We start from the raw sequence: 15,889 nt of genomic DNA, 5'->3' as shown, positions 1-15,889 counted from the left end.
CTTGGAGTGCAGGCTCCCATGCACAGCCCAGAAACCTCTATATTCTCCAGTGGTGGATCAGAGCCATGCTTGGACATGTGTGCTTTTGGGGTGTGCAAAAAAAGAGGCTTGTTTGAAACTTTATAAAAACTTATGTTTGGAATTGCTAACTCTTGTTGCAACATTAGGTTTTCAAATGCTACCAGCACGGCAACATTACATGCCAAAAAAAGCTGGAACTTGGGGGATCAAGTTGGCTGCGTTGCCTGTGATCCTGGCATCCATAGAACTGTCTAAAGTTTTGTTGTGGTTGAGTCTCTCCCAAGAGTTTCAGAAACTTGGCTCTGCAATCCCTACCAACTGGCAGACACGGAAAGTAGCTGAACTTCCTGACTTTGGGCAGCTGAGTTTTTTCTGCTCGTTAGCGTCATGAAGCTGGTAGCCTCAGGCCATTGTTGCAATGTAGGGATGTGATTCGAATTTCCTTCATTAGGTAGGATTCCATTCTTTCAAACCCTCCCCCCCCAAAAAAAAGTTTGTTGGCCTCAGGCAAGGCTGTCAGTCATTCTGCCATAGCTTAGAGGATGCAAGTGCAATATTTTGCAAAGGGCTGAAAAGGATTGCAAGACAAATATCATTTGGGAAGTCAGAATCTATTGCAGTGTCTGAAAACCCATCAGAATTCATTTATGTCCTCTTGGGTGTGACCTCACCATTTAAGGGCCTTTAGTGGAGGATGAACAGGCACCGAGAGACAGACCAATGAATGCCACAGGGTGAATAAATAGTACACATCTGGGTTCAGTACAGTATAGTGCAGTGCAGAAGGGGGTAATTGTATTATGTGCAAACACACTTAAAGGCACCACGGCTTATTTAATTTTTAAAGAAAAACAGCCTTGGGGAGGGCAGATTTTAGAAGAGAAGTTGCTAGTGGGGGCAGGTACTTAGCCACTTAATCATTTTTTCTCTTGTTGCCCTTTCTCCATTCCAGATTCCTTGCATCCCAAAGTATTCTGTGCTACATTTTGAACCAAGGGTGAGGGAGAACTGGTTGGGGAGGCAATTTTGAACGAAGAAAATGTGATCAGCGCCTTCTTCCCTGCACTGCTTCTTTGCTCAAAATTGCCCCCCTCCCAAAGCTGTTTTTCTTTCTGAAAGGATGGCATTGAATCTTTGTTAAATCTGTTTAAATATTGTAAACCACATAGAGGTCTTGTTGCAATCAAGCTGTGCCAATTACCATTTCAAATGAATAACCCAGACTGGCCAAAGTGGGATGGTCACCAATGTTTTTTTTTCTGGGGGGACTCAGGGGTACGCATACCCCTAAACATTTTGTGAATCTAAGTTTGGCCTCATTGAGCGGCAGTATTTCAATATGAGTAGGGAAATGAGAGTACCCCTAAACATTTTTGAAGGAAAAAAAGCACTGGTGATCACCAAACATTATCAGGTATCTTGACAAACAAAGGACAAGCCACACTCTCAAAAATTTCTGTTGTAGACAGTCTCTGTCTGTGATGCATGTGTGATGTTTTGGGGTTGTCTTTAGCCAAGGGGTTGGGCCATTTCTAAAGTCTTTAAAAGTTATTGCACACCTTTGTTCTGGGTCATCACCTCCTTGGAAAGGGGGGTAGGGAGGTAACTCTGTTGCAACAGGAAAATAAAGATCTTTCTTGCTTTCCTTCTACTGGTTCCTGCCTCTATCCATTCTTCTTTGACGGATCATGGACATAGGAGACTCCTTGAGGAGTTGAGCTACAAAAGTGAAACCCATTTTTTTCTACAACAAATCTAAAGCCAGCAATCCTGTATCTGTTTATTTTCTAATTCATTTTTGCAGTATTTTAAGTAAGAAAACCTGAGGGGGAAGGATAGTCAAAGCACTTTGAAACTCTGGCTCACATGGTCTTTGAATGCAAAATGTATGCTGATATCCGCCAGCAATACTTGGATCAACTATGTATTCCAAACTGGAAACCGGAGATAGAGGTTACACACTTCCTATTACAGGGGAGAGACCAGGAGCGTACCAGGACTGTGGCTGAGTTCCTCAATTTGATCTTTTGCTGTCGAAGTACATTACAGGATCCTGCCCCTGTAGGAGACCCACAGAGGTAAAATAGATTGCTGGCCTCCCCTCCCTTTTGGCAAGTGACTGTACTGATGGGTTGGTGACGTGATCGCACTGGACTATTTATTTTAAATGCTTGTAAATGATGCCAATAAAGGTTTTGATTGATTGGTGGTGAAAGCACTTGGTTTTATCAAAGCGATGGTTGGGTCACATGTGTTTGTTGTCCAAAGGCCCATGCCAAACTAACATACAAAGTAAATAACATAATTTACTACAAGGAAAATGTGGGACATAATCCATTACTGTTTATGCCACATAGCCTATCTAGAGTAAATAACATAAAATCTACAATGCCTATGGGTGCAGTCAAACTGACATTGCCAGAATGAGACAAAAACCTTGAGAGAGTATTTATGGATTTCTCCCCAGACAAACAACCAGCCCTCTCTGCCTTATTTTCCATTGTGGCATTGAAGAAACAGCAAGCCATCACCTGAGCTTTGTGCCTTAATGTGCAAATTTTCCTATGAAGGAGCAATGAAAGGCCTATGAAGCCAGTCATCTGTCCCCTCACATACCTTTGGGTGCCTTCAAATTCTTTATTTTATTTTGAACTAGGAGGAGGAGGAGGAAGAGGAGAGGAAGAAGAAGGGCTGCAAGGTGCATTTCATTGTGTCACCTTAATTGTGTCAAGGTCAATGAGATGATAAAAGCATGTTTCAAAAGTTAGCCTTTGGACCTTACAGAACTGGCTCTCCCCAGAATAGGGAGCAGGGATACCAGCTTCTTCTTCCAACCTCCCTGCAGGGCAGAGTCTCATTGGAGTTTGGGGAGGGCTTTGGGCAGCCAAGGCAACAGAGGAGGCAGCAGGGAACGAGCAGAGCCTGAACGAGAGGGTACAGTGTTCTCATCTAGAACCAGGCACTGCCTCCACAGATGGCAGCCAAACCCCCGCCCCCACCTCAGAGGAGCACACGGTTGTAATTACAATATTCCTACAAAGCGAGCAAGTCTCCTGAGTGAAGCATCTTCTCTTTAGAAGCTGGGTGTGGAAACTCTTTGGGACATCTTGGTTGCTTCCATCCAGATCTGAACACCTTGTATGCTTTCTGAACCCTTGAACTCCTGAACTCCATGTCTGCTGCCAAGTCTGTAGCACTACTTTCCCGAATCAATATCTCTTTCTTCATTACAAGTAAGCTCCTCTGCCTGTGTGTGTTGAGCATGAAGCAGGAGAGTTGGAGGAGTATCCATGTGATGGACCCCCAACTTCTCCGCAGACGGCCTTGTTTACACTTAGTAATTGTGCAATCCTACTCACGTCTATTCTTTGCTGCCAAAGAGGCTTACTTCCAGGTAGGTGCATAGAGGACTATAGCTTGCATCAGCCAATGGTCTTTCCCCTAGTGCCTTAACTGTATTTAAATTCAGTTCTCATTGTTAGAATACTGGGAGATAGCAGAAGCAGTAAGAAATTAGCAAGTCTAAATAGATATCTGAGTACAGCTAGAGGCTATATCTTCCTATATACATAAAAACTTAAGACTGTTATCACACAGCCCCTGCCCCTGGAGGCAAACCCGTGCAGAGCCCCCCCCCCCCACCAGACTTTAGAGGACTAAGCAAGCCAGGGAGACCTGATTTTTTTCTTTGAGTTTATAACATTAAGGCCTCAGACAAGCTCTGCATGGGTATGTCTGGATTTGCATGAAGTTTGTGGGGTGAGGAGGAGAGCACAAGAGAAGGCAGCTTTTAAAATGGCGGCTTTACCCAACTAAAGAGGATTGGCAATTTAAGTTGACAGAATATGCACAACTTGTATATAAAATGATAGAGCAAGAAGAACATACATTTAAAGAAGATTGGAAAACGTTTATTGAGTATATGGAAAATAACTGTGCGCAGCTGAAAACACTGGCAGCATTAAGATAAATTCAACAGAGCAAATAATTCTTGACAGATGCAGTAGTGGAAAACCGAATGGAATGGTGATTGTAAAAGATGCAGGGATGTAAGATATGCAAAAGGAACAATGGAAATAGAATAAGGGAAGTTATTAGATATTTTTAAGTGTGTAAAATGTTTATTTGAAGTTGTAAAACAGAAAATTTAATAAAAATTATAAAAAAATAAAATGGCAGTTTTAAACAACAGCAGAGGTTTGGATAAAGGAAGATGAAAGCAAAATGAAAGTTTAAAATGGTGGGGCCATTTTAAACAATGGCAGGCGTGTGAGTAAAGTGGGCACGGGGTGACACTGGGAAGGTGTGAATGACACCTTGAAACAAATAGGTAACCATGTTGGTCTGGCGTAGTCGAAACAAAATAACTTTTTTCCCCTTTCAGTAGCACCTTAGAGACCAACTAAGTTTGTCATGCATGCACACGAGAGCTCATACCAATGACAAACTTAGTTGGTCTCTAAGGTGCTACTGGAAGAAAAAAATTTTTTAGCTTGAAACAAAGTTTGTGAGAAGTTAGCTGTGAAAAGCTCCATCCTGTTAGCTTCAAATATCCCATAGTACCTTCCCACAGTCATGCATTTCACTCCTGGTACCATGTATTGCCTTCATCACGAAGTTCTAGGTTCTATGTCGTATTTTAGAAGTGATGCTTTATTAAGGAGCAAACACCTGTTTACGTACAGCATCCTCCACCAGCTGAACCAAACCTTTTCTAACTGGGCAAGCTACACCGGACAGGTTCACTCTTAAGAGATTTGCAGTCACCTTACAGATACAGGAGGGTATATCAACATGGAGAGAAAGAGAGAGAGAATGTGTGTGTACGCACGCGCAAAGGGGGCTGCAGAATAGGAGAGAGGATAAGACATGGAAATAAGGGTGGTCTTTGTGCAAGGGAGAGTTAAGAAAATTGAGGAGGTGGGTGGAGGTGGGGCAGAGGTGCCAAGGGGCGGGTGCAGAAGGAAGGGAGGTGTGGGAGTTGGGTTGAAGGTGAAAGCAGGGGCATGAGAGGTTCTGGAGAAGAGGAGGGGATGCCAGCTACATAGCTGAATGGAAGGTGACAAGGGTGCTTAGTAGTTGGGAGAGGAGGAAGATGTAGGAGGTTACCATGGGGATAGTTTGTGTGCAAGGTCGGGGTGTTGCACAAAATGGGGGGGGTGAGAAATATGGGCAGTGCCGGATTTATGTATAAGCTAAACAAGCTGTAGCTTCGGGCCCCACTCTCTTGGGGGCCCCCAAAAAATTCAAAGAAAAAAAAGTGGGTGTACATTTCCAAAATATAAGATAAAAAGCTAATAAAAAAACCCACCTACATACAGCAACAGTGGCAAATGACTTTAGATACCTATTAGGTCCATAAATTACCCTACAGCATACATTCAACATGAAAAACAGTGGTGATTTGTTGTTGGCAAAGGACAGCTGGACATATAAAGGGCCCCATTAGCTTCAGTAGCTTAGGGCCTCATCAAACCTAAATCTGGTCCTGAGCATGGGCATAGGGGTGAAAAATGGCTGCAAAGCAGGGCTGCAGAATAAAAGAGAAGCGGCCTCAGATACGGGGTTGGGAAAGCGAAACCAGAGCTTACTTAGCAGTTGCACAAAAGGGGAAATATTAATGTCTGGGAGTTGGTGAGTGGAGCAAGCCCCGTGTATGTGGGTTGGTTTATCTGATGTCATTTTGAGCGAAAACATGGGGGAGAAGCTTTAAACATGCATATGGGGGGTTATTAAATGTAAAATGAAAAGCAGCCCTATGGATGTTTTTCATTGGAGGCAGTGAGGTATTTGCAGGAAGCTGCCAGCAACAAACTCATTATAGCATGTGTGTTTTTCCCCCCTCAGTGATGTGAACTATTTCCTTCACTTGCCAGACTGAGTCTGCTTTCCAACAGCAGATTTATTTCACAGCAGAGGGCTTTGCACCCCACGGCGCTAGAGTCACATTAGCCAGTTAACTTGGCTAGTTACTTTCATTTGTTTACTTCTTGCCGGGCTGTCAGTGCAAGTCCAAACAGCAGGCTCTTTCCTTTAAATATGGACACTGCAGAAATTGGCTAGACGAGCTTCAGGTAGAGACGCCTTGATTGAAAAAGGCTTACGAAATACTGGAATCAGTAATATACTGGGTGAGGACCAATAAACGGAAGCTGAATTTATTTATTTAATAAGATTTATACATGGCTTGATTGTAACAACCACCACCACCCTTAAAGTGGTTTACTAAATCTTCACAAGATAGGTGCTGTGGACTGGTGGTTCTCAGGCCTGGGAACTGACTAGATGCCCTGTTCTGGATGGGGCTGCATTTTTATCAAATGGACAGGTACAGAGCTTGGAGGTACTTCTTGATCCACCTTTGTTACTAAAGGCCCAAGTTGCATCAGTGGTAGAGAACGCTTCTTTCCAGCTCCTGCTGGCACACCAGCTACAGTCATTTGTGAAGGAAGAGATAGAGCCTTGCCACAGTACAGGTTTGGGCTAAAGGTGGATCCCAGATCTGAAAACCTTGAAGACTACAGGTGATTCTTCAGTGTTTCAGTGTTCAGACCCCTGGGCTCTCACTTGTGAGGTGCCTCAGGGTTCTGTCCTCTCCCCCATGCTTTTTAACATCTACATGCAGCCGCTGGGAGAGATCATCAGGGGGTTTGGGCTGGGTGTTCATCAGTATGCGGATGATACCCAGCTCTACCTCTCTTTCAAATCAGAACCAGTGAAGGCGGTGAAGGTCCTGTGTGAGTGCCTGGAGGCGGTTGGAGGATGGATGGCGGCTAACAGATTGAGGTTGAATCCTGACAAGACAGAAGTACTGTTTGTGGGGGACAGGAGGCGGGCAGGTGTGGAGGATTCCCTGGTTCTGAATGGGGTAACTGTGCCCCTGAAGGACCAGATGCGCAGCCTGGGAGTCATTTTGGACTCACAGCTGTCCATGGAGGCGCAGGTCAATTCTGTGTCCAGGGCAGCTGTCTATCAGCTCCATCTGGTACGCAGGCTGAGACCCTACCTGCCTGCAGACTGTCTCGCCAGAGTGGTGCATGTTCTGGTTATCTCCTGCTTGGACTACTGCAATGCGCTCTACGTGGGGCTACCTTTGTAAGTGACCCGGAAACTACAACTAATCCAGAATGTGGCAGCTAGACTGGTGACTGGGAGCGGCCCTTGAGACCACATAACACCGGTCTTGAAAGATCTGCATTGGCTCCCAGTACGTTTCTGAGCACAATTCAAAGTGTTGGTGCTGACCTTTAAAGCCCTAAATGGCCACGGTCCAATATACCTAAAGGAGCGTCTCCACCTCCATCGTTCTACCCGGACACTGAGGTCCAGTGCCGAGGGCCTTTTGGCGGTTCCCTCGTTGCGAGAAGCCAAGTTGCAGGGAACCAGGCAGAGGGCCTTCTCAGTAGTGGCGCCTGCCCCATGGAACGCCCTCCCATCAGATGTCAAAGAGAAAAACAGCTACCAGATTTTAAAAGACATCTGAAGGCAGCCCTGTTTAGGGAGGCTTTTAATCTTTAATCGATTATTTTATTCTTCTGTTGGAAGCCGCCCAGAGTGGCTGGGGAAACCCAGCCAGATGGGTGGGGTATAAATAATAAATTATTATTATATTATTATTATTATTTCAGACAGGAGCCTTTGTCTCTGTCTGGAGACGCCAGGGAACGAACTTGCAAATCCTATATTGTACCACCAAGCTGCAGCCCTGTTTGCCAATTAGTACGTCTCTCTGCTCCGTTTAAATAAATTAATATTGTGAATACATGCCTCATTTTCACAGCATTTGGCTGAGCAAGTGTCCAATCGTATTTGTGTTTCTTTTACGGTGATTTAATGGAGAATGTCTGCTATCCATGTCTAACATGCTGGTGGCTGGCATTCAGGCTCGGATGTTACTGATTTCATCCCTCTTTTTCCTCGCTACAGATGTGCCTGTTGAGAAGCTGGCCACCATGGAGTCTCTGCAGAGTGTGAACCTCAAGTCAAACCCTGTAAATGACGAGATCCGAGTGATCGCCAGGCCTCTGATCAAATTTGACCTCCTGACATCACCAGCTGTCCCCAGAGTCTGACACGCGATGGACTTTGGGGCATGTAGTTGTAATCAGGCATGGCTGTAAAGGGAAAGAGAAGGCAGTGTTTGCTGAGCTAGGATGCTTTCCTAAGGCTGCGCTGCTCCTGCATGTGTTAGGTTTCGTGGGCTTCCAAAGGAGCAGGAAGCATGATGTTCCTGCCAAATCACGGTGGTCCTTGCTGAACCAAATCTCTGCTAAACTGTGGATAGACTGAAAGCACATCGTGCCTGCAAAGAAAAACGGCTCTCTTTCTCAGCTTTCCTAGGACATACAACGGTCTCTCCAGTCCTGGACTGACAAAGGTGTGAACAGAATATTTTAAGGGTGGAGAACGTGTGGCCCTCTAGATATTGCTAGACTACAACTCCCATTGTCCCTGACCATTGGATAAGGTTGATGGCAATTTCAGCCCAACCTGTTTTTAAAAACAGTTTCACAGCGTTTTTTTATACGTGTCTAGATTCCACCTTGCTGACCTGTGCAACGTGAAAGCAGCAGATTCCAAAATCTCTCAGGCGATTTATTCCTTCTGCATCCCATTCTCTCTCTCTCTCTCTCTCTCTCTCTCTCTCTCTCTCTCTCTCTCTCTCTCTCTCTCTCTCTCTCTCTCTCATATACCCACACACCCTTGGCTGAAGGGGGTTCATGTTGAGCTGTGAGTGGCTGAGTACCCCTTTGCTTATACCCTTAAGCAGTGTTTCTCAACCAGTGTGCCTCCAGATGTTTTGGGACTACAACTCCCATCATTCCTGACCACTGGCCTTGCTAGCTAGGGATGATGGGAGTTGTAGTCCCAAAACATCTGGAGGCACACTGGTTGAGAAACACTGCCCTTAAGCATGGGGAAAGCCTTGCTATGTGCTTGTCAGTGGAAAACTACCAGATTCATCCTTCCTCCACAGAGTCCCATGTTTATGGAAGCTGCTTGCTTTTTGTTTGTTTGGTTTTGAAAGAGCCCTTTAAAATGCTGCATGTGCTCAGTTTCTGGTTTTGATTAGTTGGAGCATAGTGACTTGACCTTAGGTTGCAGCTTGGGGTTTCTTTGTTTTCTTTCTCAGCACTATAGCCATGGGATTTTCTTGGAAATTATTTTCCTCTGCTGCAACCCCCACAGGCTGTTGTTCCCCTCTCCCTTTCAGCATGTGATTGACAGACTTCCTGCTTTGGCAAATAAACAGCCTAATCCTCTGAAATCTGGTCCACTACACAACACAAGCTTCATAGCGATAGATGAAGAAGTACTTTGCAGCACTGGGATGGCTTTGGGATTCGAAAGGCGGGAGAAACTGCTGCATCTCTGCCCTGAGTAGTTTTCTCTAAGTCCACACGTGTACCCACCTGTTTACCGAGATGATAGGTGGGGATGGAAGGCTTAAACCTCCTCTCCCTTCATGCTACAGTGCCAAGCAATAACAACCAATCCACCCTCCTTTCTGCATCTGTTTGCAATCTCAAAAAACATGATTCACTGTTACATGGTTGATATAATGTGCTGTTAGGCCCTTAAGCCTGAGTCTTTAATTTCATCTTATTCCAAGGCAGGTGGGTGAATGTGTGTGTATGAACAGATAACTTTCCCCTGAGTTAGCTTCGGAGCAATATCATATTACAAATGGCCAAGGATGGGGGAGACATTCGCTCCGTTGGCATTTTCGTGCAGCCCTATCCAATCCATACTTTCTGAAAATGAGAAAGCAGGAGAAACTGACAGATCGGTCCATCCCTAAATGGTCGTCGTCGTCGTCGTCGTCGTAGTAGTAGTAGTATTTATTTCTTATAACTTGCCATCCAACTGGGTTGCCTCAGCCATTTTAGGAGACTTTCAAGTAAAACACAGCGTCAAACATTAAAAGCTTCCCGAGCAGGACTGCCTTCAGATTTCTATGAAGTTGTTTAACTCTTTGACATCTGTTGGGAGGGCATTCAACAGGGCTGGTGTGACTACCGAAAGGCCTTCTGCCTGGTCCCCTGTAATTTCACTTTGCGCAGTGAGGGAACCGCAAGAAGGCCCTGAGAGCTGGACCTCATTGTCCGGGCTGAACGATGGGGGTGGAGACGCTCCTTCAGGTATCCAGTGCCCCTTAACCCTGCATGCTTTGCTACCCCTCCCCCTCCAACCTTCCCAATACTCCTTAATTAAAGCAATTCTATATACTACTAAAATGATAGTGATAATGTAGATAGATAAAGAGCTGATCTGGGTGGAGGCATCAGAGAAGGAAAAGCGGCAGCAGAGGTTGGGGCACAGCCAAATGGAGAGGTGCAAAAACTCTAATCTTTCATCAGATAAACAGCTTCTATGTTTGCAGTTGGGGGGTGTACATAATTTATCTCACAGTGCTGTATCCATTATCTTGGTTTCATGGGGGCTGGCTGCTTGCTTTCCAGATCAGATACCAAGACTGTTTTGACTGTGCCATTTTAGAGATGATGGAGGAAGCATTAACACTACATTAGTTCAGTTCTGGGAAAGAACGGCATGCTTTAGAGAAGAGCTCATGGCTACTGCTCCACTTCTCTGTTTTGCGGGGGGTTCTTCATTTATACCTTTGCTTCCTCAGGGACAATGGGGAGGAATCTCAGGTCTGGAGGGCCAAATCTATCCAGCGCTCAGGAAGCTCCCCAAGCTACAACATTTCTCCCCCTGATTTTTACTGACTCGTGCTCCACGCTCTCGACTGCTTTTGCCTGGCTCGATTGGGTCCTTAAACTGCGAAAGTTTCACCTGCCTGGCAGTATAGAGATAAACCTCTCGCTTTTGCAAGGTTGGAATGTAGCCTACTGTACAAAGGGAAGAATCACATCTGTGGCTCTGCCCACATCTGTCTCTGAGCCTCACACACAGGCCTGTGGTCCCTACAGGGTTGCCCTCAAGGCAATGCAACCCTTGAGCTGAAAAAGCTTTCCTATCCCTGTTGAAGGTCCTTCATCAGTTACGTTGCTGCCGGAGAGGAAAGGTCTATTGTTTTTTCTGGTTGTTTCCCATTTGGGGTTTTTTTAGGGAGGTTTTTTTCTCTAGGACAATAACAAACAAATTGGGATCAGGGGGCCTAATGAAATACTGTAGACACTGAGGTGATAAGGAAGATTTATAACACACACGCGCACACACAACATATAAAAATAGGATTCCTGAAAGCACACAGATATTCTCATGAATTAAAAAGTGCCATGCAGCACCTGACTAGCAATTTTCATCTCAGCATAAGCTTTTGTGGGCAGAAGTCCACTTAATCAGCCGCATCAAGGGTGATCCTCAATTGTCACATTTATCTTTGTGTGAAGTATCCCACTGCCACCCCCTGAATTTGTTCTTGGAGGCTCCCTAACCTCCTTGAGCAGATTTGGGGACAGCGATTGGGGGGGAAGAGGGGTCCTCTTGCCCTTAGTACAATCCTTGCGCTAGCGGAAAAATTTGTTGGATATTGCCCATTATCTGTGACAGTTCAGTTTACGTTTAACTATATGCCCTTTACAGCAGCGGTAATTTGCAACTGCTCATAATACTAAGGTTCTTGTGTTATTTAATGCCTGCAGTGGAAAAGGAAAACCATTGTCCCCATTCAGACACAAATGAACAGAATTGAACTTTTAAAAATGCATGTATTCTCAGGAGTGACTTTTCAAAGAAAGTGCAGTATGCTAGCCCTATTCAGACGCTTGCCACACAGTGCAGAATTGGGATCTCACTGGGCCACCTCAGATTTGTGTGCTGAAGCTACTATATTTCCACTGGCCCTGTGTTCAAGGGTGCCTAATGAGCAAACACCTCATTCCTACCATTTATAGGACTTGATTTTGTGTAACACCCTTTGCCCAAGTGGACTCTATGAATGTTTCGTCCTATACATGCAACCCCTGGGGGAAATGTTTGCTGCAAAATGCAAATAACCCCAATCTTCCACAGCACAGTGAGTTTAAACACCTTCAGGAAACAGCAGGTTTTCCACTTCCCACCATCAATAGTCACAGAATCGTAGAATCATAGAGTTGGAAGAGACCACAAGGGCCATCCAGTCCAACCCCCTGCCAAGCAGGAAACACCATCAAAGCATTCTTGACATATGCCTGTCAAGCCTCTGCTTAAAGACCTCCAAAGAAGGAGATTCCACCACACTCCTTGGTAGCAAATTCCACTGCCGAACAGCTCTTACTGTCAGGAAGTTCTTCCTAATGTTAGTCTTTAGTTTATTGAGGGGTTTTTTTGTTTGTTTTTTAAATGATTTACCCCAAGAGTTTTAACAGCGTGCCACTGATTTTGTCGGCTTTCTGTAATTGTTATTTATTGTTTGCAAAAGAAACTGTAAACTAGGCACTGTACATAAATCGAAATAAAGCCACAAAACCAGAAACAAATACCAGGGTCATTTCCTGTTTGGTTAGCATTCATCCCGATTGGCTTGCACAAGTTTGCAGGGAGATTATTCATTGTCCATAGTTAAAAGGTAAAGGGACCCCTGACCATTAGGTCCAGTCGTGACTGACTCCGGGGTTGCGGTGCTCATCTCGCGTTATTGACCGAGGGAGCCGGCGTACAGCTTCCAGGTCATGTGGCCAGCATGACAAAGCTGCTTCTGGCGAACCAGAGCAGCACACGGAAACACCGTTTACCTTCCCGCTGTAGTGGTACCTATTTATCTACTTGCACTTTGATGTGCTTTCGAACTGCTTGGTTGACAGGAGCTGGGACTGAGCAACGGGAGCTCACCCCGTTGCGGGGATTCAAACCGCCAACCTTCTGATCGGCAAGCCCTAGGCTCTGTGGTTTAACCCACAGCGCCACCCGCGTCCATAGTTTACTGAGCATTTATTTGGCTTTATTTGCGGAGAGGTTTACGCTGTCAGGTCAAGCAATCATTATCCCACCCTTTGGTTCTGAATTTCCACCGATTAAAATTTGACTGTAAGGAGTTTTGCTCTTTCGTGCTTTAGAAAATGAGTATGTTGGAGATGCACTTCAAGTTTAAATTGCACCCCCTACAATTATGGGATGGCATCTGGAATGAATGAACCACTATTAACTCCCACATCTACTGCAAAGGTGAGTTTTACAGGGTGAAGAGCAGCTGAGGGGCTGCAGTGTAATAATAAACATCTTTTAGATTAGCTTTCCACCACCCCTGCATTTCAGAATCATCACTCACTTCTCAGTCATTCTACAGCTTGTAATGTGCGGCCAGTGCAATAAAATCATGTATTAAGAACATGGCAAGTAAGGCCAGGCCAAATTATATTCTTCAGTAAGTATATTTGGTGTGGAAATATATTGGAAGTATATTTGGTCTGGGGTGTGCAAATTCAATTTTTTATGTGTCTTAGCCTCTAGAGGTGAAATCCACCTGGGTGTTCTCCTTTCTAGCAGATCTTTATATGTTTTCCACACATTGTATAATGATTTTCTAATAATATGACATTTAAAGCCTTTGTGAACCTTAGTCTTATCATACCACAAGTATGCATGCCAACCAAATGCATTGTCATGACCTTCCAGATCTAATACATCGGTATTATTGAGTAAAAACCATTCTTTCATCCAGCAAAAAGCTGCTGCTTCGAAATATAACTAAGTCTGGCAGGAAAAACCTCCTCTATCTTTAGTAAAGTATCCGTTTACAATTTATATTTAATTCTTGGCTTTTTCCTCTGCCAGATAAATCTTGATAACACCTTATGGCATTCTTTAAAACATCCTAGATTATCAACAATAGGTAATGCTTGAAGCAAATACAACATTTTTGGCAATACATTCATTTTTATCACAGATATTTGGCCCATCAAATATAATTTCAAATTTGACCATATATCCAAATCCCTCTTGATTTCATTCCACAATTTTTCATAATTGTTTTTGAACAAATTTATATTTTTCCCAGGTATTTATATTTACTCCCAGGTATTTCACCTTTTTAACAAACGTCAAACCTGTGGCCTCATGTAGTAGACTATTTATTTCTTCTGGTGCTAAATTCTTACCCAATACTTTGGTTTTCACTTTATTCAATTTAAACCCTGCAAGCTGTCCAAATTCCTGAATTATTTCCAGTGCTTTAACTGCACTGGTCTCCGGATTCTGTAGTAGTAGTAATAATTATTATTATTATTTATACCCAGCCCATCTGGCTGGGTTTCCCCAGCCACTCTGGGCGGCTTCCAACCGAATATTAAAAACAGTACAGCATGTAAAGTTAATACAGTACTAAATCATCTGCAAAGGCTTTTGATTTATACTGTTTTGATCCCACCTTTCACCTCTTCATTTTTCCTTATCATATTCAGCAATACCAGTCCAGGACGCAATACTTCCCTTTCTGCAGACCCTTCTCACTGAGAAATTGGCAAAAAGGGAGGAGGTGTGTTTCTTGGCGGGCAGTGGGCTCAAGCCTCCCTAAGCTAACCCCCAATTGGATGCAGCAGGCTCAGTCCCTGAGCCAACAGCACCAGCCTTCCCTCATCTCCCGCACTCCTGTCCGTATGTAGGCAACAACTTTTACCCCCAAACTCTACTCTTATCACAGAGGGAACTTAACTCTTCAGAAATACCGAAAGTTCTTGGGGAAATGATTCTTCCTAGCCTAGACAAAGCTCTGCAAAAGGTCATTAATCAGCGGTCATACTAGCCTGCTCTCAACTGGCATTTGAAAAGCAAACTAGTTAAATGTCAAGTTGACCAGCAAGAAATCCACTGTAGAATTCCCCATTGTGTGCTTCTTCTTTTTTTACTGGGGAAAACCCAGCTACATGCCTGATGGACGTACAGTATTCCTCTGCATTTCAGTTGCCTAGTACACCTCTTGGTCTTCAACTGATGACTTGCAGTTCACAAGCTTACCTAAGGTGGGTCACACCTGTGGCAAAATGGCTATCTTTTGGAGAAGGGGTGGGATTGAGAATGGAGAATTAGGATCAAAGTAGTTGTGACATTGGTCATGCTGCTTGTCCTTCATGCCCATGGAAGCCGCCTTCTCAATGCCAGAATGAGGTGGGTGGAGGGTGGGGTTCTGATCAAATGGAAGCTATCCTGCATCTGCAAGCCACTCAAGAGACAAGATGACTATCAACATCATCATCATCAACCACCCTTCACAATAAGTTACAGCATAAAATCATAGAACTGTAGAATTGGAAGGGGACACAAGGGTCATCTTTTGCCCAACGTGGGTCTCGAACCCATGATCCTGAGATTAAGAGCCTCATGCACTACCAACTGAGCTATTCTTGGGGTTAAGACTCTCATGCCCTGCCAACGCAATGTAACATTAAAAACCAGTGGAAACCATTTACCATCAGAAGAATTGGGTAGGCCCTAAAAATATGTACGTATCTGAGTTATCAAAGGCTTGGGTAAAGGGTGTGTCTTCGGCCGATGTCAAAAGCTACATTATTCTTAATTATTATTTTATTTTCAGTGAAGATGCCAGACGCACTTCTCTGGGGAGGGAAAGCCGCCATTCAGGGGCTGCCACAGAGAATGCCCTCTTCTGGGATGCCCCCTGTCAACCTCCAAGGGCGTTAGGACTCTCTTTCTTACTGAAAGCAGAGTGACGCCTGCCTTGAGCAGTCCCTAGGGTAGAACAAGAAGGGGTGGCATTCTGCACTAACATTCCACAGAAAGTGCATCATGTTGTGTTTATGGGTCTCTGGGGGAATGGAAGCCATCTTTGACCAAAGAGCCCCAAAGGGCTGGCAGATGTTAGGACTCAAAATTAAACTGATCTCTTTTAACATACCCACAAACAGGGGCATAGGAAGATAGGGACGGTGGGGGCGGGGCGCCCCAGCGGCACGATCCCAGG

At 44.6% G+C, this 15,889-nt stretch overlaps 1 protein-coding gene across 2 annotated transcripts in view; it reads left to right on the top strand.

Moving 5' to 3' along the window:
* Positions 1–8,784, top strand: part of LRRC20 (leucine rich repeat containing 20) — a 69,639-nt gene extending 60,855 nt beyond the window's left edge. For both annotated transcript variants that reach the window (XM_035138430.2, XM_035138431.2), the window contains exon 5: positions 7,948–8,784. In XM_035138430.2, coding sequence (XP_034994321.1) covers positions 7,948–8,093 — 146 coding nt within the window. In that variant the 3' untranslated portion in view covers positions 8,094–8,784. The remainder of the gene's footprint in view (positions 1–7,947) is intronic.
* Positions 8,785–15,889: the final 7,105 nt, after the last annotated feature.

The sequence above is a fragment of the Zootoca vivipara genome, chromosome 5, assembly GCF_963506605.1.
Source record: "Zootoca vivipara chromosome 5, rZooViv1.1, whole genome shotgun sequence".
NCBI classification, from domain to species: Eukaryota; Metazoa; Chordata; class Lepidosauria; order Squamata; family Lacertidae; genus Zootoca; species Zootoca vivipara.
This window is presented reverse-complemented; position numbering and strand designations above follow the sequence as displayed.